Source organism: Plecotus auritus (assembly GCF_963455305.1).
Source record: "Plecotus auritus genome assembly, chromosome: 7".
NCBI lineage: Eukaryota > Metazoa > Chordata > Mammalia > Chiroptera > Vespertilionidae > Plecotus > Plecotus auritus.
Genome location: NC_137774.1, coordinates 172,359,462 through 172,382,540, shown reverse-complemented (window position 1 = coordinate 172,382,540; position 23,079 = coordinate 172,359,462). Strand labels below are relative to the sequence as shown.

Below are 23,079 nucleotides of genomic sequence, written 5' to 3'. Positions count from 1 at the left end.
AACTGAGTCTTATCTAACATTGAAACAAACTTGGTGATCGAGTTGGTCTTACATGGAACTATGACCTATGTCCAAGTTTAATCCTGGAACCCCCTGCTTGCTCTCTCTACCCTTGCATCAGTCAGGCCCTGGCAGGAAGCATATGGCATTTTCCAAAGGATCATTGAAAAGGGCTTGCACTGGTGCAGGCACAGTTAAGGGAACTTACGAGGGACGGTGGGGCACCAGGGGACCAACAGCAACAGGAAGATGTTTTGTTACTGCCTCTAGTCTGAGGGATAAAGGCAGGAGCTGTTACCGGGACTCAGGAAGAGCTGTGGACTTGGGAGAGGAGCTATAGCTCTAGTGTGGAGGGAGGGAGCTGCTGCCCAACCTGTTAGAGAGAGAGCTGGAAGAACATGAACATCCACTTCTCTCTTTCCTACTCTGATCTTTCAGAGTGTCCCCCCTGGACAAACCCAACAGGAAGCCGTAAGAAAACCCATGTGCTATAGTCCTGGGTCAGCCTCCCAGGGCACAGAGCAGCATGGAGAGTGGATCTAGAAGGGCGAATGGAAGATAGCCCAGCACAGGCCTCTAAATTCCCACCTGCTTAGCATCCCCCACCCACCATGTAGCCCCACCTAGACTATCGACCCCAAACCTAGTCCTTTCCTCCCTTCCTTACAAACTTATTGGCAAAGTAACTGATTTACCAATCCTAGATACCAGCCCAATGGGGATCCCCATTGATCATCTGAAAAAAACACCTCCTAGAGATTTTATTTCATATGCCAACTCAGCAACCGGGTCTGTGACAGGTAGATTCAACAGAGAGTTGGGGAACAAAGGGCCTCTTTGGCCATTCTTCTCAATTCCTACTATGGGTGACTTTGTACCATCTGTATGTAAGCATGACCTAGCCCCACAGGGCCTCTTCTTGAAAGTCTTGTTCAGGGAGTTAATTGCAAAGATCTGAAGATAACAAGCTACCCTATGAAATTTCATATCAAGTTGTCACCCAATAGCTATCTCTAATTTAGTCCATACAGTTAATTAAGGCTTTTCACCATTTTTTTCACAACTATTGATCCTGAGGTAGTTTGAATTAGAAGTATTTTATATATTCTCTTTCAGTACAATTTCTATTCCTTGTTTGAACTGTTGGGATCTTGTCATTCCCAATCTGGTGGATCCATCAGAGTAACATATGTTCTGCCCTTCCTGGCTGCAGTGGTAACTATATGACTAACCTGTCCCCACCCAATCACGTGGCTTAAACATTCATCCTACAATCTCCTGAACTTACATTTCTCTTGAGGTTTATAGAAGCAGAGCCATACAGTGTAGATGCGAAGGGATAGGAAACAGGATGGTCTAGGCAGTATGAAAAAAAGGATAAGAATGTATAACCTTCAAATATGACTTTGACAGCATACAACTGCTACAATCTCAGACTCTACAGCTGCCCGGACCATGTCTCCTTCTCCCACAGTCTTCAATCTTGGGGCGCTTATCATAGTTTAAACCAATTGATGAGTCCCTGAGACCTAAATGGGTGCCATGACTTGGCCAAGGTCATGCATCTGGTTAGAGATTCCTCAGCTAGTGTGTTGCTCCTGTCTTCTCTCTGCCATAAATTCAAACACTGCTCGGAGGAAGTGACAAATCTTACCACAGAGGCCTCAGGGTCAAATTTTGTGGTCCTCCCTCCCATTAGTCAACAGAAGGGCCTCAGAAGCTCCAGCAATTCAGTGCCAATGTCCCATCCCCCAGGGGACCTCTAGGAGGAACTCTTGGAGAACAAAATTCCACAGTCTGACCATGACATGGCACCATACCAAAATGGCCATTACTAAGTAATAACTGCAATTAACCAGAATACTTGTGACAAAAGGCATTTCTATTCTCACTTTGATTCTTCCAAGGAACAGGGTTTTGATGATATAATGTCTGAACGAAGAATCCCATTGTCTGACAAGAGGACAGGTGAGTTACATTTGGGACTTCCCTGAAAAATATGAACTACGTGGGCCACACTTAGGGATGATCATATGTCGCATTTTAAGTCATAAAACCCACCAAAATCTTTCTCTTTTTCCATTTGCTGCTTAGTTCAATGCAGCCTTTCCCTTAGGCAGAATGAAAGCGTATTTGAGGCGTTAACTTATTATTTGGAAAAATTTTCCAGTGACTGTTATTTTCTTTGCAGGAATATGTTCCCTCCAAATCTGGTGGAAGCCTGCTTTAAACAGGTAAACACTCTACAGCTACTAATTACCGTAGTAATTCCTCTATGGCATACCAACACAGCGGGGCCCTCTTTCTTATTTTATTTTTGTCCAAATCTCTGCAATAAGAACTTCTCAACCAGATGGGAAAGTACTAGAGTTTTCTAATGAATTTAGGAAGCAGGGGTGGGTCTTACCTTACACTGAATGCTTATTAGTTGCCAAATACTGCATGTGTTACATACAAAGAGCTTATTGAACCTCTTGTTATTTATAAGAACGCTAATCAGGACACTCCCTCTCTCTTCCCACCCCCACATCCCACACACAGAAGCCCACCAAGCAGGCAAACTCCAATGTGAAATGCATTTACAAGCTATTTTAAAAGTTAGGGAGATTATTCAAGTTCCTGGATTTGATTTTTTAAAAATCATTGGGCCATTTTTTTTTAAAGTCTGCTAAAGGCTTATGGATTCTAAAGGAGTGACCATATCAGAAAGAAAGGGAATCTTTATGAACTGAACGCCACGTAAGTATGATGGATGTCATTGTCTTCATTCCACTGATGAGGCAGCTCATCTAGAATAACTCAGGGATTGTATGTATAACGGGCACAAGGTCTCACAAGTAAATGACAGCCCCAGATTCACATCCATTGTATTAACTCCAAATTCTGTCCTCTTTCTGCTCCAACCATCTGCTTCCGAGGAAGGAATACCCCACCTGGAGGCTATCGTGAGCTCCAGTTCCTTCCAGCCTCGGATATCCAAGCGACTCTTGGCTCTCTGTGTTTTGAATAGAAATATATTTTACTCTTAGGGGATAAACTTCGTAAAGTTCATTCTAACCTCACCTGAATGAAAAAAGCTTTGTTGCCCAGATATTAAAAGGGAAATAATTAGACTTTCTGGGTTCAATAATAGTTCCCAAACCTTTTTCCAGATGGTGTCATTTTACCCTCATTATAATTCCCTAACCTCTCTGCTTAGGATCGCTCAAGCAAACAAAACAAACTCCCCACTTCATGGAGGACCAAGTTTTACACTTATAAGCCACCCTTTGTTTTTTTCCCCCCTTTTAAAAATTCTATTGACTATTTTTAATAGGTAATGCATGCACACACTGCAAAATTCTAACAGAACCCTTTCTTTAAAAAAAAAAAAAAAAAGCCTATGAGGCCAAATTCTAACTTCTTTTATTCAAAAGCAACTATAACCATAAATAAAAAACCCTTTTCAATCCGACCAGCCAAACCCTTCCTGGAGCTGGCTCTCCTAGTTAGTCAGCTGGCACTGCGTGACATCAAAATGCTGGTTTCTGGCAGCACTGGAGAAAGTGCTGATGACTCGTGTAGATTTCTTGCACTTGGTTTTGGGTTCCATTTACAGGATTTTGAAGGAGAAGCAAATGTATTTTCCCAAATCTGTTTCTGATCTTAGACCAGAAATCGCCTGTGGCTACCATTTCTTCATCAACAGGAAGGCCAGGAATTCTGCTCACATTAAAATCATAGAGGGATGGGGGCTTTATTTGGTAATACATTTTATTTAGTAATATACTTGACATTTCCTGTCTGGAACATTTATGTAGAATCTATGGGGAAACACCACCTTCTGAATAAAAACAGAAATACCACTATGGACTTGAGAAGTGGGTTCAACTATTAATCGAGCACCTATTCTTAGGAATTGATATTCTCAGGGATGCTTTAAAGACTGTTGTTTGGAGATTTAAAAATTTTAATACCCACTGAAATCTCCAACTGAGTCTAGTCACTGAAGGGCTCTGTTATTGAGCACCATTAGCCACCATTAGTTTAGTACTTTAAAATTTACTAGATGTTCTCATATATTCTATTTAATTTGATTATCATAACAACCCTGCGAGGTAGAACCAGCACTCAAGGGGCCACAGCTGTGGAACATGAGCAAAAGGATGTTAGGTGATTCATCCATAATCCCATAGCATGAACCCATTGAGAGTAAAGGGATACAGTATTGTGAATATTTGGATTTACAGTTTTTTTAAAAGCTGTATATTCATTTTATTAGGGTTTCAGAATAAAGCAAAAGCACATATGTATATTTAGTCAAACATCTTCAACCAGATATGTCTTTCCTATTATAATTTGTTATATGTATGAGTGTGTGTGTGTGTGTGCGCGCGCGCACATGTGCGCGTGCTGTGGGGAAGTAGTAGGGGTTTGTCAGAGATTAGAGAGATGATAGCTAGATAGATAATTTCTTTTAAAAATATTTTTATTTATTTCAGAGAGGAAGGAAGAGGGAGAGAGAAATAGAAACATTAATGATGAGAGAGAATCATTAATTGGCTGCCTCTTACATGCCCCACACGGGGGATCAAGCTCACAACCCGGACATGTGCCCTAACCAGGGATTGAACCGTGACCTCCTGGTTCATAGGTCCACAGTCAACCACTGCGCCACACCAGCCAGGCAATAGATACTTTCTATAACACTATTATTTGAATGCAGAGTAAGGTATGTAATATAAAATTTGGACAACAGAAAAGTCTAAAGAAGAAAAAATACCACCTTTAACCCCTGTTGTGCCTTTTCCTTTTAAGTTTAAAACCAACTATGAGAAGAGAAGCATTAAAGTGCCCATGCCGTCTAACGAAACGCTCCTGGGTGCCGTGATCAACAACGTGTCGGAAGCCATGGAGACGCTTTCCAAGATCACAGAGGAGATGATCCCCGTTCCAGGCTCTGTGAACGGGGTCAATGCGCTGGGCCTGGTCGTCTTCTCCATGTGCTTTGGCTTTGTGATTGGAAACATGAAGGAGCAGGGGCAAGCCCTGAAAGACTTCTTTGACTCTCTCAATGAGGCCATCATGAGACTGGTGGCCGTGATAATGTGGTACGTATTTCCACGTGCGGTCTATGCCATGTTCAAGATGTGTGTTGCCATCAGCATGGGTTCTGTTCTGAGGAAGATGCCATTAGGCAGGCTGGCCATTGCAATGATCTTATTCTGATAAGCAAAAGAAAAGCAATGACTTTTTTTTCCCAGAAAGGAAGATAGAAACATCAATGATGAGAGAGAATCATTGATCGGCTGCCTCCTGCACACCTCCCACTAGGTATCGAGCCCACAACCTGTGCGTGGGCCCTGACCAGGAGTCAAACCATGATCTCCTGGTCTGCACTTAACCACTAAGGCACACCCGCTGGGCAGAGCAGTGATTTTCTGGGCGAGTAGTGGTCTTGAACTCATCTGTAAGCCTCTCTTAATAAATTTGCTTCCCTGTTTTTGAAAGGTGTCAACTCCTTTATGCCGTGCTGATGGGATCCCCTCTCTCATTCCTCAACTTTAAATCTATTTAGTTATTCATGTAAGGCATATTTATTGAGTGTCTACTACGTGGGTCCTCAAACTACGGCCCGCCGAGGACATTTATCCGGCCCGCCGGGTGCCGCTGCCTGTCCTGCTTAGCAGCCGACTCGTCCCGGGCCCGCAGTGCACATAGGAATTTGTTCATAGGCTTTTTTTAAAACTATAGTCCGCCCTCCAACGGTGTGAGGGACAGTGAACTGGCCCCCTGTTTAAAAAGTTTGAGGACCCCTGGCTACTATATACCAAGCAAACAATGCCAGGCCCTGTGGATATAGCCATGAAGAAAACCTGTAGGAATATCCTGGATCGTACATTCTTTTAAGGGAGACAGAAGATAAACAAATAAATCAACCATATGCTTCAGTCACAGATGCTGTGAATCAAAAATAAAACAGGTTTTGTTTTATGTGATGTGATTAAAAAGTGACTGGGGTGGAGGCATCCAATTTGCCTTGAAAAGGCCTCTGAGGAGGTGACCTTTTTCGCTAAGACCTGAGTGACCAGAAGAAGACAACCATGCCAGGTACCAGGGGGAGAGCATTCCCAGTAGCAGGAGAAACATAGAGGCCCCTGGATCCCCAGAAAAACTGCGATCCCCCGCTCTGTTTGAGCCCAGAGAAAAATCCAGTGTCTGCTGATGCCTGAGGCACGCCGGGGCAGTGGTATAAAATGCCAAGCCACAGCTTACAACAAACGTCCTTCAAATGAAGTGGAGAGCAAGGGACAAAGGAAAAGACTAAATCCAAAGGAACACTGACCTTGAAAAGTAAACTCTCTGCAGTGGGGAGAAAACCCTTTGATTGGCTTAACCTTTATTTTTAATCCAGACACCTGCTTGGCACCTGAGGCAGGAAGCCGTCCATTTCTAAGACAAACACTCCCCAGCACGATGAGAAATATTCTTTGGCTTTGTTGCCACCAAACCCCAGAGACATTCATTTTCCAGGAGTTTCCACGAGATGGAAATGAAAACTTGGGCACAAAGAGCGATCAGAAGGTGGTCTCCGCGGGAGCCCCCAAATGAAATCCTGGGGGCCCTCCTTTGAAATCCTGGCAGGGCTGAAAGTGGACATTTATCTTCGTATTATTGAGATGCCTGCACCTTTCACCCCTTTTATGAAAGAAGCCCATTCAAGGCTGCTGAATGAACCTCGCATGGCCCGTTTCTAGCTGCATTTCGCCTGCACAGGCAACGCTGAATTATTCGTCATTTCTGCAAGCAGGTTATTTTATAACTCCCTGGCCCGTGTTTTTCACGGACTTCTGAAGGCAGCATTGTATTTTCCTATCTGAAATGAGTTTCCCCACTTCCCAGCAGTCCCCTGTCCTCGGAGCCCTGGCCTCTCAGGTTCAGGTAACGTGAGTTTGGACTGCCCACGTCAGGGGGAGTCGGATGCCGGGCAGCGGGTCCTTTAAGCAGCCGGCTGCTTCCACGTGTACAAGTCCTTCTTTGTCTCAGCCGTTCATTCTGTCTGAGTCTACCGGGGAAAGAGCTCAAGTGGCAGCAGCCACCTGTGGTTAATAATTACTTCATGAGAACACCTGTAACCTGGTTGTGGCGGGTACCTGCATGTTATTAATTTCAGTAGCTCTGAATTTAGTTTGTGGCTGCCTTGTATATTGGGTAAGTGGTACTGGTTTGCCATTTGCACCGTAGCATTTCCTCTTAGGAGAAATTTGCATACGAGAGTGGAAGCCGAATACAAAGTAATATTGTGAGTCGTGTGTAACGTGGGAAGACGTAATAAAGGCGTCCTTGAAGGAGAGAGCTGACTGCAGATCCCAAACACTGACATGCACCTCGCGCCTCTTGCTGTCGCTTGGGGCCTGGGCTCTGCTGGGGCAAATGTGTTCTAAAGTCTGGGTTTGGGTGGATTCTGGGGGTTCAGAGCACCTAGCAGGGAGTGGGTGGCATCTGAGGACCCGAAAAGGACCCCAGGTGTAGTGAGAATTATCTAGGACAGTGGTCGGCAAACTGTGGCTCGCGAGCCACATGCAGCTCTTTGGCCCCTTGAGTGTGGCTCTTCCACAAAATATCACGGCCTGGGCGAGTCTATTTTGAAGAAGTGGTGTTAGAAGAAGTTTAAAAAATTTGGCTCTCCAAAGAAGTTTCAGTCGTTGTCCTGTTGATATTTGCTCTGTTGACTAATGAGTTTGCCGACCACTGATCTAGGGAAAAAGAGGCGGGTAACCAAACAAACCTCTGTCCTTGTCTTTGCTCACCAATGTGACCTAGAGAAATTCTGAGTGAGAGGAAGGCCTGATTCCGCAGTGTCTACATTGAAGTTTATGTTTAAAAAAGAAAAGAAAGAAGTTCACAGTTTCTCCAAGTGCTACCAGTCGTCCCGGGTGGAAAGGTTTGGCTAGAACTCCGTTGCACTTTTTCTCTTCCCCGGGTACCTTCTGTAGCACGGCCCGTTGGCAATCAGACTCCCCATTGTCATGTGTCCTCCGCACAGGTACGCCCCCCTGGGCATCCTCTTCCTGATTGCAGGCAAAATAGTGGAGATGGAGGACATGGGCGTGATCGGGGGCCAGCTGGCCATGTACACCATGACAGTCATCATCGGCCTGCTCATCCACGCCGTCATCGTCCTGCCCCTCCTCTACTTCTTGGTGACGCGGAAAAACCCGTGGGTTTTCATCGGAGGGCTGCTGCAGGCGCTCATCACGGCGCTGGGAACCTCCTCCAGGTGTGTGTGGCCGGCTCCCATCAGAAAACGGACCTCAGACTTGACTGTGAGCCAGAATCCTGGGGTTCAGGGGGAGGGAGACCTGGTGGGGAGGGCGGGTTTAAACCTCCAGGCTTAGGAATTGACTTTTTCACTCCAGATGCCAACCAGACTCCCTTTGGGATTCAAGGAATGGCTGGCTCTCTCCCTTGTGGGGGCACAAAGTGGAAACGGACTCGCCTTCCAGGCCCACTAGCATCTCCCTCTTCCCGTTGAGCTGGCCTGCGGGAGAGATGGCCGTCAGCTGGCACAGGCTGTGGTGATGGGAAATGATGGCAAATGAGGCCTCACGGAGGATCCAGAAGTGGGAGAGTTGCCAGGGGACCCAATTAGAGGACCCCCACTGTTCCTGACCAGGCTTCCCTTAGTATGTGGGTGCTGACTCGGTTCCTTGAACAGGAAGGAACTCTGTGACCAAAACACCACCCACTCAGGCCCGGTGCGCACCATCAGGCTGGTCAGCTGACATGCCCTGTGTTACTGTCCCCAGTTCGGCCACCCTGCCCATCACCTTCAAGTGCCTGGAAGAGAACAATGGCGTGGACAAACGCGTCACCAGATTCGTGCTCCCGGTGGGGGCCACCATTAACATGGACGGGACCGCCCTCTACGAGGCTCTGGCTGCCATCTTCATCGCCCAAGTTAACAACTTTGACCTGAACTTTGGACAGATTATTACGATCAGGTACAAGGAAAGTTCTGCACATTTTCTTAAGAGTCACTTTCTTTTTTTTTTTTTTTTAAATAAATCTTTATTCAGATTATTACAATTATTTCTCCTTTTTCCCCCCCCATAGCTCCCCTCCACCCATTTCCCACCCCACCTTCTGCCCTTACCTCCCCCCCCACTGTCCTCATCCATAGGTGTATGATTTTTGTCCATTCTCTTCATGAACCCCCCATACCCCTTTCCCCCTGAGAATTATCAGTCCACTCCCTTTCTATGCCCCTGATTCTATTATATTCACCAGATTATTCTGTTCCTCAGGTTTTTAATTCACTTGATTTTTAGGTTCACTTGTTGATAGATATGTATTTGTTGTTCATAATTTTTCTCTTTACTTTTTTCTTCTTCCTCTTCTTTAAGAATACCTTTCAGCATTTCATATAATACTGGTTTGGTGGTGATGAACTCCTTCAGCTTTTTCTTATCTGTGAAGCTCTTTATCTGCCCTTCAATTCTGAATGATAGCTTTGCTGGGTAGAGTAATCTTGGTTGTAGGTTCTTGCTATTCATCACATTGAAAATTTCTTGCCACTCCCGTCTGGCCTGCATAGTTTCTGTTGAAAAGTCAGCTGACAGTCGTATGGGTGCTCCCTTGTAGGTAACTAACTGTTTTTCTCTTGCTGCTTTTAATATTCTCTCATTGTCTTTTGCTCTTGGCATTTTAATTATGATGTGTCTTGGTGTGGTCCTCTTTGGATTCCTTTTGTTTGGGGTTCTGTGGGCTTCCTGGACTTGTATGTCTATTTCTTTCACCAGGTGGGGGAAGTTTTCGGTCATTATTTCTTCAAATAGGTTTTCAGTATCTTGCTCTCTCTCTTCTTCTGGCACCCCCATAATTCTGATGTTGGTACGCTTGAAGTTGTCCCAGAGTCTTCTTACATTATCTTCAACTTTTTGGATTTTTTTTTTTTGCTTTTTGCTTTTTCGGTTGAGTGTTTTTTGCTTCTTTGTATTTCAATTCTTTGACTTGATTCTTGTGTTCCTCTATTCTGTTTCTGGGTCTCTGTATAATATTTTTTATTTCAGTCAGTGTATGTTTAATTTCTAGTTGGTCCTTTTTCATATCTTCGAGGGTCTCGTTATATTTATCGGCCTTTTCTAGGATATTCTTAAAAAGTCTTATAACCGTGGTTTTGAATTCTATATCCAGTCGTTTGTTTTCCTCCATTTCTTTCGTTTGTGATCTGATTCTTTGACCCCACATTTTCACTGCTTCCCTGAGTTGGTAAGGTAGATATTTGTGCTAGGTTTCCAATATGGCCCAGTGGGTCTGCTTCCCCAGTTAACCTGAGGTGGACACTCTTGGTGCACCCCTTTGTGGACTGTGTGTACAGCCTTGTTGTAATTAAGTCTTTATTGTTGTTGGTATCACTGGGAAGAATTGACCTCGGGGCCAGTTGGCTGTAAGGATCAGCTGTGTCTATGCTGGGAGAAGTTCGGTGCTGGAGACAGCCTTATAGGATTAGACTTGCCAAATTGCAATAGCCTCTGTGCTCAGCTTGGATGGGGTGGAGTCTCAGTCTTGGCTTCCTGTCAGCCTTGCCCTTGCGCGCATGTGCGCTTTCAGTCCTCTGCCTTCCCCAGCTCGAGTCTCCGCCTGAGAGTCCAGACTCCCCCCACAAGAGCGTGGGTCCCCAGGGGCTCGCCTGGAACTGGGGTTCACTGCAGTCAGAACTGGGGCTCAGTGCAGTCAGAATCCTCTGACTCCCTTCCACTAGGGAAAGTCTGTGGCAACCTCCGCAGCCTTTGTGCGCACTGGCCCACGTGCGCCTTCAGACTTCTGCCTTTCCCAGCTCGAGTCTCCGCCCGAGAGTCCAGACTCCCCCCGTAAGAGCGTGGGTCCCCAGGGGTTCGCCCGGAACTGGGGTTCAGTGCAGTCAGAACTGGGGTTCAGTGCGGTCGGAGGCTTCCTTCCCCCTTCCGCCAGAGAAAGTCAGTCAGGCTCTCAGCCGCCCTTCCTCACTGCGCGCACAAAGCCCCTTTGCCGTACCTCCAATTCTCTGTGAGCTTTTCTCTTTCCTTCTAGTTGTAGAATTTTCACTCAGCCAGCTTTCCTGTGGTTCTGGATGGTGTCCGTTCTGTCTTTTAGTTGTAGTTTTGAAATTGTTGTGCGAGGCAGCAGTTTAGGTATTTACCTATGCCGCCATCTTGGTTTCTCCCCAAGAGTCACTTTCAATGATGAGACAGGGATCCGGGATCAGGTGAAGATACTGGTGGGAAGGGACTCACACATAAATGGGAGGTCGGGGTGTGTGGGAATAGGTGTATTTTTTATATTTAGTTATTTTTATTTATTGTTTTTTTAATTACAGAAGTGCACATTCATTGATAATGAAATTCTAATAACAGAGAAATGTATAAGGTCAACCGTGAAACTTGCCTGCCACCATCACCCCTCATCGTGCTGTGGGTGGCACTGTTCATGTTTGGTGCACAAAGAATTTTGCTTATGCAGAGACATGCACACGCTTTTATTTGTCGTTAATGGAATCACACCACACTTAGCACTGGCCACTTGATTGATGTACTTCTTAGTATATCATCTATAAATACACCTCGCTCTTTCTCTTTGAAGAAATACACAGAAATATGTAATATATAGAAATAGAAAAATGCATCTTTCTGCAGAATAGATGGTATGGCTATTTCTCACTTCAGTTTTAAAAGGCATTTAAAAAATGAAGTTACAGTGACTTCAGAAAGAACTGCATTTCTCTCGTGTGGGCGCTGCTCCACAAGCCCTCCAGGCTGGGAGGCGTGGCCCCGGCCTGTGGTCCCATCGTCCCTGAGGTGTTACCCTCACCCAGATGGTCCAAGGTGGCTCATCGCCACCTCCCAATGTTAGCCACAGGGAAGAAGAGGAGGCGCACAGTCGCTTGATCGCTTTCATGCATGTCTCGTTGGCCAGAACTGTGTCTAAAGGAGTCCAAGGGAGGCTGGGAAATGTAGTCTTCACTCCGAGCAGCCACACACCAGCTACAAATCCCAACCCCGTGGAAGGGGACCAATGTGGGGGAACCATGAACAGTCTCTTATCACTTTATCAATACTTTACACCTTGGTAAGACTTAACTGCTTTTAAAACATGTCCACATTCTCACACCCGCCTATCAAATAGGTATTTACAAACTGAGCCCCAGACAGGGATTGTACCTCACAAACCAGGTCCACGCTGTCTCCGTAAAAAATACTTATAGTGCTACAGAACTTAGCTCACAAGCACTTCGCTTTTTCATTGATAAATCTGATTTTTTTCCTGACCTCATTAACCATGCAAGTTCAGTGTGTTTACAGTCCTCCACTTGGACAGAGAAATTCTTAGAAACGATTTGTTATTGAACTACACAGTATTTTATTTTTTCAATATATTTTATTGATTTTTTTTACAGAGAGGAAGGGAGAGGGAGAGAGAGTTTGAAACATCGATGAGAGAGAAACATCAATCAGCTGCCTCCTGCACACCCCCTACCGAGGATGTGCCCGCAACCAAGGTACATGCCCTTGACCGGAATCGAACCGGGGACCCTTGAGTCCGCAGGCCGACGCTCTATCCACTGAGCCAAACCGGTTAGGGCTACACAGTATTTTAGACCTTATAAAATATTTTCGGGTACATGAGAAGTCGATAGCCATCAGTTTCTTCATTTAGAAATGGCAATCGTAATGGGACTGACTTCCTAAGGGCGGTTGAGGATCCAATGAGATAAGCCATGTCCAGCGTGTCAGATGGCACCCGTAAGCCCTTCAGAAACGTTCGTTACCGTGATGGTTCGTTCAGCGGGTCCCAGTTCTCGGAAGCACATCCTCGTCTGTTCGCTTGGCCCAGGGGTCCTCAAACTTTGTAAACAGGGGGCCAGTTCCCTGTCCCTCAGACCGTTGGAGGGCCGGACTATAGTTTAAAAAAAAACTATGAACAAATTCCTATGCGCACTGCGGGCCCGGACGCGTCGGCTGCTAAGCAGGACAGGCAGCTGCACCCGGCGGGCCGGGTAAAGGTCCGCGGCGGGCCGTAGTTTGAGGACCCCCTTGGCCAGTCGGACATGGCATGCTGGGTGTTTGCAGGGCCCTTGGGGAGATTCGTACAAATGGTTTCCGTTCGGGAACTTCTTTCAACAGCATCACAGCCACGGCTGCCAGCATCGGGGCGGCTGGGATCCCGCAGGCAGGCCTGGTCACCATGGTCATCGTGCTGACCTCTGTGGGCCTGCCCACCGACGACATCACGCTCATCATCGCCGTGGACTGGTTCCTGTGAGTAACCTCGGGGCGCCCCCTGTCAGCCTGGGGCACGGGGCCCCTGGCACGCCTGCCGGAAGGGCTCCCCCGAGAGGGGCAGCCAGGCCAGCCAGTAAATAGTCTTTACCGCGTGAGCCCGAGCCCCAGGCGCCGTGTGCGTGCAGTCCCTCATCGGCCTGTGGGGCTCATGTGGCTGCTGCACTTCTCACCCCATAAAGCCGCTCCGGGATTGGGAACCTGCAGCCCGCACAGCCAGCAGCCAGCAGGGCCCCTCCTGAACGGCACAACCCTCAGGACGGCAGGCCTCCATGCTGGCCGGCCCCTCCTCCTGTGCTTCCCATCCCAATGGCGTGAATGGTCCCCTCTGAGCCCAGCAGGCCCTGGGGAGAGAGCCAGCTTCCTGAAGCGGAGGTGACTCTGGCTCTGGGGAAGGTTCCCACAGGTACCCTCCAGGCCGCCCCCTCACCCTTCCAGCGGACACCCTCCGCCCGCTTTCTCTCCGAAGTTCCCGTCCCCTTGCGGCAATGCCTCCCCAGGGTTCCCAAAGCCAGTGCCTGCACGGACACAGTCCATGCGGCGTCAACACAGGCTGATGTCACCAGGCCTAAGGACCACAGAGCCCCACCGTGTGCCCAAGGCAGGACGGGGGCGGGGGGCGGGGGAGGTCAGCTGCAAGCATGAGCTCCACGTCACTTGGATCTGTGTTCACATCCCGGCTCTGTGACCCTGACCCAGGGCAGGTCCCCCCCCCACCCCCACCCCGGTTTCTCCTCTGTGAAATGGGGACGATAATGTCATCGACCCTCCACGCTCCCCGTGATGCTGTGGGGATTCCGTGCAATGACGCCACAGCCCCTGGCCCACAGCCAGCACTCACCCGATGGGAGGCCCTTCCTCATAGAAAGCTGTGGTTCGCCTGTCTGCCCTTGAAATCTGGGAGGTTTCATCTATGTGATTATAGCTTCCTCATAGAAAGCTGTTGGGTCTCAGGACTCCCAACACTTGAAGGTTATTGGGGACCAAAAAAGCTTTCATGTATGTGGGTCCTCTCTATCACTACGTAGCAGATTAGAAAAACAGAAAGTCTTAAAACGTTGACTTCATCTAAAGGTTACAATAGTAAATCCGTTCCATGTTAACACGCATAACCTTTTTATGAGAAAAATCATTTTCCAAACCAAAAACTTAGTGGAAAGAAGGGTATCATTTCACATTTCTACAAAGCACCTCAATGTCTGGCTTCCGTGCAAGACAGCTGGGGTCTCCAACTGCTTCTGTATTCAGTCAGCTGCATCTTTTGTGTCGTGTGTAGTCTTTGCAAAACTCTGCTAGACATTCTCGAGGAGACGAGAGTAAACAGGGCAAATAGCCTCCTCGGTTATTATGAAAATAGTTTTGACCTCAGGGACGCCCAGGGGGTCTCTGGACTACGCTTTGAGAACTGCTGGTGTAAAGGAAGGTGAGTTGCAGGAAAGAGAATCCAAGAGAAATTTTAAATAAAAGGAGAAAGGGAAGGGTCATTCCCCACTGTTGATACCCTAATTAATAACTGAAAATTAATCATCTATAGGTCCTTATCACTTTTAATAACTGCTGTTATAAAGGTGACGTAGAGACTCTGTAATGAGGCGGTCGGGGGTACACCAAGCAGCATTTTAAGAGATGCTGCCAAAGTTCCGGGGGGGGTGGGTTCAAAATGCGAGCTGGAGTCACCTGATGGAGCTCCTTGTTCCTTCTCCCCGCCTTCCCCAGGGACCGGCTCCGCACCACCACCAACGTGCTGGGAGACTCGCTGGGGGCCGGCATTGTTGAGCACTTGTCTCGGCACGAACTGAAGAACCCAGACGTGGAGATGGGTAACTCAGTGATCGAAGAGAACGAAATGAAGAAACCCTATCAGCTGATTGCCCAGGAGAGCGACACGGAGAAGCCCATTGACAGTGAAACCAAGATGTAGACCGACAGGAAGCAAGGCTCTCTTGAGCACCAGGGTTTGAAACCCGTGACAACACGTGTCCATCTCGTTACAGCTTATCCTCCCCAGTCAGCCCCTTGCTCCCTTGTCCTCCCAACTCCGGTAGGGTCTGCCAGTGCGCTTCCAACACAGGGAGGGCTTGGCGGCGGCCAACATGTATATGTTCATCCCACGTTCGAAAGTTTCAAGTCTTTTCGTGTTAGTCTTATCGAAGAAGGTACCGAGATTTTAAAACAAAACAAAACATAGTCTTGATCAGATTTTGCAAGTTTATGTGACACACAATCCTGTGAATGTGATATTTTTATAAGTTAAAGAGTCAAATCGTAGGCTAAACACGTGCTTAATTCAACTTCTAAACTTCCAGAGTCCTTCCGAACACACTTCAATTTTAGGATCCAAACAGAGCAACTTGATAAACTGCACTTGGTTCTCAGTTGGACGGAAGGGTTTGCCTCCCTTCCTGCCTTGATTTGTGTCTTTGTTCTATCGGTAGCAGGACCATGTGAATCCACACCTAGCACAGCCGTGAGCAGGTGCATAAGGTGAAATTTCCACGTGGCCGTGGGCAAGTTACGTGTTGTCTCTAGGCCTCAGTGTCCTCCTCTGTGAAATGGGTGGGTTCCCTGACCGCCTTCGTGGTCGCGGTAACCCAGATATCCTGTGGCATCATGAACGAGCCCGTCCTCTGTTTCCCCCGGGAGCACCCGGTAGCAAGCATCAGCCCATGGATGTTGGTGGGGAATGACCGCTGCTGAGCAGGGGCAGGATGCGGGGTGAGTTGCCAGGTCCTGAATACAAAACGTTAGCTGTGCACGTCACCGGGCCAGAGGAGGCGTGGAATTACTCACCATCTCTTCACAGTTCTTCCCAACGGGGGGAGCTTTCGCTTCTTTCTACCCTTCCCTGGGCTGGGCTGGGAAGGACATTTCCCACCACTCCTCAATTGACGATAGACTCGTAGGAACTAAAACGTAAGACTAGCAACTAGCGAGGGTGCTCGTGGTCTTACTGTGGAACACGAAAGAGCCAGCTAGGGGAGACCGAAGCACAACGGACATTCTAAAGAGAGGATTTTTAAATATCAAGGTTATATAGAGGTCGTCTTTAAGGAAGAATTTTTTCATGAAAGAGGTTCTTTTTTTTCTTTTTTTTTAAACCAGAAACACTTTTTCTCTTCAGTTCAGAAACATTCCCCAAGGAAGTCTGCATATCAAAATATGAGATTCCTTCTTATGTGTTTTAAACAAGTCAAATGAATGAGCGCTCTCTCTAACAGAGGTCTGTGAGCTGGGTGGGTGGTCTCTCGTTTGAAAAGGTTTTTTGACAGTAATCAAAAGTTCTTGGAATGAGGGAAACAAGATATTTCTTTGTGCTGGAATTCCACCTACCTAACCATTCAAAACCTTCAGCTGGAGTGGGGTTTTGTTTGGTTTTATTTGTGTCCCTGAGAGAAATGGTGGGCGAGGAGTCAGGATACAGACATGGTCGATGTGGTGCCAAGAAAAAACCCAGCCGGGCACTGGTTCAGGCGAGGCAGCTCCCGGGTTTAGAGATTAGCTTTTCACCCCCCCGACCAACACCCGGCCAACAGCGGGTGGGAGCTGCCGGACGGTGCCCGCGGTGTTCGAGCTTCTGATCGAACACGGTGGAGGGTGGACTTAACGATGCTAACAGACGGAGAATCTAGACGTGCGTCCTCCGGTATGCGATTAGAGCTATTTTTATATAGCCCCCGAGCAGTAGGTACGCGTAAAAGTTAACATTAGGCTGTGGTGGAGTAACCCTTTAATGTCGAGGCTCTATCTGGGGAACACGCTACAGAAGTTCCTGTACACGGATGTCATCTTACGTCGGTAGAGCAACACTTAATCATGTCCCATGACTTGTTACGGGATGCGATCACTTTTATACACTAACCATTTCTTACGGAGCGCAAGGCCTCTAGGCCGAGCCGCCCGCCCATCGCAGGCTCTGCGGGGACACGCACCCAGGTGGGCGGGGAGCCTTACCTTGTAGATGTATTTTCAATAAAGAAACAACTAGTTTTACATGACACCTTTGCACGTTGTGGTTATTCTCCTGGAAGGAAGACACGTGTTCCTCTCAGGAAAGGATCGCAGTGAGCTCGGGGCAATGTCGTGGGCGGGTACCCTGCAGAATTGCTTTATTTCTTTTCCGAGGTGACATCTATTCGGGGCCAGGCAGAAGAAAATAAGTGAGAACACCCTCCCCAGGCCCACCTCCTGGACCTGGACTGGGAACAGGAGGGCGTGAGGGAAGCATTTCTCAGACAAACCAAGCCATTTCCGTGTTGGCAGGAGAAGCGTGGAATGCCACCACCGGTTCTTCTGAAAAAAAAAAAAAAAAAAGTGATTTCCTGTCTGATCTTAAAATCTGGGAGGTTTCACCTATGTGATTACAACTGCCATTTGTGAAAGCTGAACGCGGTCTCAAGAAATAGGTCAGAAACAGCCATTCACGAGGAATGACGGGATGCCCGGCCCTTCCCCATCAGGCCTTCTCATAAGTAATTGACAGGCAGGGTCCTGAATGCCCAGGCTGGGGTTGTTTCAATCAGACCCTCTGCCTTCAGGTGGCAGCCTTTGAGGACGGGCCCCGGAGGAGGGCCCCCTAACCCCTGGGTCATCCACCCGAAGACTGCCGTGAGTTCACGGAGCCCTTGAAATAAATCATATGGGAGAGCTTTGTGCCTCTGCCTTTTTCTGGGGTAGAAATCTTTCCTTTTCACCCATTTCTCTTAAGGAACTTTGGACCCAAAAACGTACACGCCACTGTTTGATCAGTGCATCCCGACTTTCCCCAAGGCATCTGTGCTGTGGGCGTGGCTGGTGTTCCCCCCCCCCCCCAAGGCAGCTGCTGGGCTCAGGCCCCCCCGAGGGGAGCCACACCCGCACAGCTGGGCACACCTGGGGGGAAGCAGGAAAAGATGGATGCGCTGCTGCCAGGGGGCTCCCCATTGCCCCCCGTTTCCTTCCCTCTGCCCCAAGCTGGTTTGGCCCCTGCACAGCGTGGGAAGCTGGTGAGCAGCTGGTGTGTGTCTTGGATGCTGGGGGGAAGCAAGCACCCATCTCTCTCTGCCGGGTAGCGACAGATCTGTTCACAGGTGGAGCCATGGACATCTGACGTGGTTTAAATGTTCCTGATAAGAAAACTCATGCCTAACAAATGTTTCTAATCCTACACTTAGAGGCGTTGGGGTCCATGTGCCCCCTGCCCATATTTTCCCATTCAGCACCACTGCCCCTCACCCCACCCCCAGCAGGATTTCTTTCCCCAGACTGAAAAGTCTCACTTTCCCAGTAAAATCCCTTTTTGGTAAGTTTTCAGTCGCACACGCCACGCAGAAACCAGATTCCAGCGCAGTGAACTGCGTGGGTCTGAGGAGCGCTTGGAGGGAGGGCTGGCTTCCCGCGGGACGGGAGGGGATGGAGGGGGGTCCTGCATCCTGCGGGATAGGGGGGCCCAGGCCTCCTTCCCGGCGCCCGCTGGGCTCTGTGACCGGAGACTGCTGTCAATCATCCGGCCTCCGCCGCAGCGCTGCCCCTTCTCCCAGCCGGGTGGTCCCAGAAGCGGGGCAACAATGACCGTCTCTGTGTGGCCTGTTCCGGGGGCCAGAGCCGCTGGGAGATGCCGACAGAGAGCGAGGAAGGAAGAGCGAAGGAAACTGATGGGCCGTCCGTCTTCCAAAGGGAAAGTGGGAGGTGCGGAATCTGGGGGATAAATGAGGGCGGTTGGGGGCGATTCCTACGGTGGCCACCAGGGGGAGCTCGGAGCCCTTGGAGCGGAGGGACTGCACTGAGTGGCCAGATTACCATCTCTGAACACATAATAATCTGGCCACTCTGTGTGTGTGTGTGTGTGTGTGTGTGTGTGTGTGTGTGTGTGTGTGTGTGTGTGTATTAGAGGCCCAGTGCATGAATTGGTGCATGGGTGGGGTCCAGCCAGCCTGGCCAGGGGGAGGGGACATGGGCGGTTGGCCAGCTCGAACTCCTGGTCCAGGGGACAATTTGCATATTAGCCTTTTATTATATAGGATATACAGTGAGTGGCCAGATTATTATGCGTTCAGAGATCATCATCATCTGGCCACTCAGTGTATTTCCTCTGAAAGAGAACTGGCTGTAAGGGCCTATGGAATTCCAAGGTCTGCAGTGCCCAGGCCGGATCGATATGTGAAAGCCATCAAGGGTTTAAAATTCTCCACTGTCCCCGTCACTGTTTCCCTTTTCCTTAGGGTCACCCTGCTTCTCCAGTGGTCTCCGCCAGGAGCCCCTTCCTTCCTGTTTCCCAGACACAGATCCTAAGGAAGCAGCCTGGTAACCCTTGCAGCTGATCTTCCTTGTCTTCCCCAGGAAACTGCTGACTCAGCCTTCCATTTGGAAACTGGCATTTTAGTGAATTTACACATAGGAGTAGGGGTGTCGATAAAATACGAGACACCCAGTTAAATGTGAATTTCAGATACGTGACAAGTAGGGTTTTAGCATAAGGATTAAGTGACAAATAATGCCCTAACCCGTTTGGCTCAGTGGATAGAGCATCAGCCTGCGGACTCAAAGGTCCCAGGTTCGATTCCAGTCAAGGGCATGTACCTTGGCTGTGGGCACATCCCCAGTAGGAGGTGTGCAGGAGGCAGCTGATTGATGTTTCTCTCTCATCAATGTTTCTAACTTTCTCTCCCTATCCCTTCCTCTCTGTAAAAAATCAATAAAATATATTTTTAAAAAATTAACCAACGAACGCCATAAATAAGTGGAACAACAACTCAATGTTTCTCTCTCTTTAAAATCAATAAAATTTTTAAAAAGAAAAAAAAAATAATGTTTTAGTGTAGTTCCCCAAATATCGCATGGGGCAACCTGGTGTGTTATCTGTTAATCTGGCCACCCTTCATAAAGTGAAATGAAGATTCAAGACAATATCCAATGACATGGGCATTATAGATGGAAGAGTTTGTGGCATTATTTTTTTTTAAATATATTTTATTGATTTTTTTACAGAGAGGAAGGGAGATGGATAGAGAGTCAGAAACATCTACGAGAGAGAAACATCGATCAGCTGCCTCCTGCACACCTCCTACTGGGTATGTGCCCGCAACCAAGGTACATGCCCTTGACCGGAATCGAACCCAGGACCCTTGAGTCCGCAGGCCCACACTCTATCCACTGAGCCACACCGGTTAGGGCAGAGTTTGTGGCATTATTGAAAATAATCATCCTAATTTTTAATTTCTCTCCACAGGTAAAAAAAAAAAAAAAAAAAAAAAAAAAAAGGGCTTTCAGAGGCAGTCCAGAGCTGGGACATGCCCTGCTATGTACTTGTTCTGGAGCCGCTGTCGCTCATTGTGTGCTTATAAACCTTGGGGCTGCATTTTAAAAGCCTGATTAACCACCCTTAAGACTCTGCAGAACGGCCTTCAATAAAGTGAACAGTTTCAGTTGCCCATGCTGGAAATACTTTAAGACTCTCATCTGTTTTCTTCCCTCCTTTCCTTCTCTCACTCCTTCCTCCTGCCCCCCCCCCCCCCCCCCGCTTTCCCACTTCAAACATAAGCTATTTTCTGTGACCCGTTACAAGGCGGGAAACTTTGGCATTCACCTATTGTTTCCCGTAGTGAACACATTTTTTTTTTTCCCTTTGGGGTTCTCCTTGTAGAAGAGTGCCCCTATTTTTTTCCTATTGTGCTGTTCCAATACCACCATTTTCCAGTCGTTGTAAAGTTGGGAATGAGTCATTTTTCAGAGTCTCTTCAGGGAACCCCAGCCTCCATGGGTGAGCGTCACTCCCTCCAAAGCCCCTTCGTTCACCCAAAGCTGAAGGGTATGAGGAGCTGAGCCCAGCTGGTACTGCCGAGGGATACAGATGCCCCTTCAGTCATAAACTCTCGCCCTGGCCGGTGCCTTCGTTGTTTGGGCATCTTCTGTGCACCAACAGGCTTCAGGTTCAATTCCCGCTCAGGTACATGCCTAGGCTGTGGGTCCCGTTCCCTGTCGGGGCACATCCGGAACGCAAACCATCAGTGTTTCTCTCTCCCTTCCTCTGTCATCAGAGTTTCTCTCTCTCTCTCTCCCTTGCTCTCACTCTAAAAAGTCAATTAAAAAAAAACCCACAGCCGAAACCGGTTTGGCTCAGTGGATAGAGCGTCGGCCTGCGGACTGAAGGGTCCCGGGTTCGATTCCAGTCAAGGGCATGTACCTTGGTTGCGGGCACATCCCCAGTGGGGGTGTGCAGGAGGCAGCTGATTGATGTTTCTCTCTCATCGATGTTTCTCTCTCATCGATGTTTCTAACTCTCTATCCCTCTCCCTTCCTCTCTGTAAAAAATCAATAAAATGTATTATTAAAAAAAAAAAAACAACCCACACATATCCTCGGGTGAGGATAAAAAAATAAAATGATCAACTTCCAATAACGGTGACTGTGCAGCCATGGGGTTCAGGAGAGTGGCGAGTGTGGGAGAAGATTTCTTTTCCAGCTCAGTAGGTTGAGGGCATCAGCAATGCCCTGGAGAAGCTTGCAGACCGTTGGACAGGAGGAAACAGAACCATCCAGGCCCCCGACAGCCCCCGAAGGCACTGAGCATGGGTGTCTGCCCGGGAGCACTTCGCGCTCAGAGGCCCTGCCAGCAGCACAAGTCTGAAAGCCATCCCCCGCCTCCCGCCCCCCCCCCCCCCCGCCCTGGCAGACCGTGTCCCTGTGAGGCCTGGTCAGGAAGAAGTGGGAACCTTGAGAAGGTCTGCATGTCTGCTAGAAAACGAACACGGCCAGAGAATAGCTTCCTGCGGCCTCAAACCCAGGGGCCCTGGCTCCAGGAGGAGGGGGGGGGGGGAGGGCGGGGGGCGGTGAATGCAAACTTGTGCACAGCGCTGGGCTGCAGCCACGCCTGCTGCCACCTGAATCCTCCAGAAGGTTCCTCGGTCCCTGGACCGTCTGGCTAGGTTTGAACAGTCTTGGGACGTCGTGGGAAAGGCCGCTCCACTGGGCAGACAGCGTGGGAAGCAGACGGGGTGGCCAGTGTGAGCTCCCGTCTCTGACGCGGCTTCGAATCCGTGGTGGCACCTTGACCTGCTCATTCGGCTTCCCCGGAGCTCAGCGTCCTCACCTGCGCTGTGGGGTTGGCTGAACCCCGCAATCCCGAAACTAATTTCCTATCAGGGCCCCGCATACGATAGGAGGTGGCGTGGACGTGGGTTCCAGGGTCAACCCAGCGTGGCCGATGGAGAGGAAATCCACTTCCTTGGCGTCAGGGAGGCTAATGACCCCTTTGCACGGGGGGAGTGGGGGGAGCTAAACAGAGGAAAGTATAACCTGTTCCGTGATGCCTGTCCCTTGGGGCGGTGTTCAGAACAAAGCGGGCCCGTGAAGAAGGAGCGGCGTGGAGGTGGCGCTGGGGCGGGAGGGGTCCCTGCTCCATCGGGGTCCAGTGAGCAAACAGGACGGAACTCCGCGGAGGCCCAGAGGAGCGGGAGGCTTTGCAGCCTGTCCCCCGGGAAACGGGCATCCTGGGGCCCTGCCAGGCTGGCCCGAGGCCTTTGTCAGGCGGCTGCATGGAGGCTTGGTGAAGGGCACAGGGCCACAGTCCCAGACCACCCAGCTCCCCACGCCGCCCAGAGAACAAACCGGCCCCTCTGTGTGCCAGCGCCTCCCCTGCCAGGCCCTCCCCGCCCTCCCTGCCAGGGGGGGGGCCGAGGGCCAGGGAGGCCTGTGGGAACCGGCCTGGGGTGCTGGGGTGCTGCCCGCTCCAAGCCCCTCGCCTGGCGCTGCTGCCACCGTGTGGCCAGGGCCTCCCCGCTCCTGGGGCTGTGCCGCCCTGATCAGG

General features: G+C 49.1%; 1 protein-coding gene across 2 annotated transcripts in view; it reads left to right on the top strand.

Annotated features, from left to right (window-relative positions):
- Nucleotides 1-17,293, top strand: part of SLC1A3 (solute carrier family 1 member 3) — a 79,680-nt gene extending 62,387 nt beyond the window's left edge. For both annotated transcript variants that reach the window (XM_080681022.1, XM_080681023.1), the window contains exons 5-10: nt 2,192-2,234; nt 4,798-5,090; nt 8,027-8,260; nt 8,790-8,984; nt 13,143-13,277; nt 15,015-17,293. In XM_080681022.1, coding sequence (XP_080537148.1) covers nt 2,192-2,234; nt 4,798-5,090; nt 8,027-8,260; nt 8,790-8,984; nt 13,143-13,277; nt 15,015-15,219 — 1,105 coding nt within the window. In that variant the 3' untranslated portion in view covers nt 15,220-17,293. The remainder of the gene's footprint in view (nt 1-2,191; nt 2,235-4,797; nt 5,091-8,026; nt 8,261-8,789; nt 8,985-13,142; nt 13,278-15,014) is intronic.
- The last annotated feature ends 5,786 nt before the right edge of the window (nt 17,294-23,079 follow it).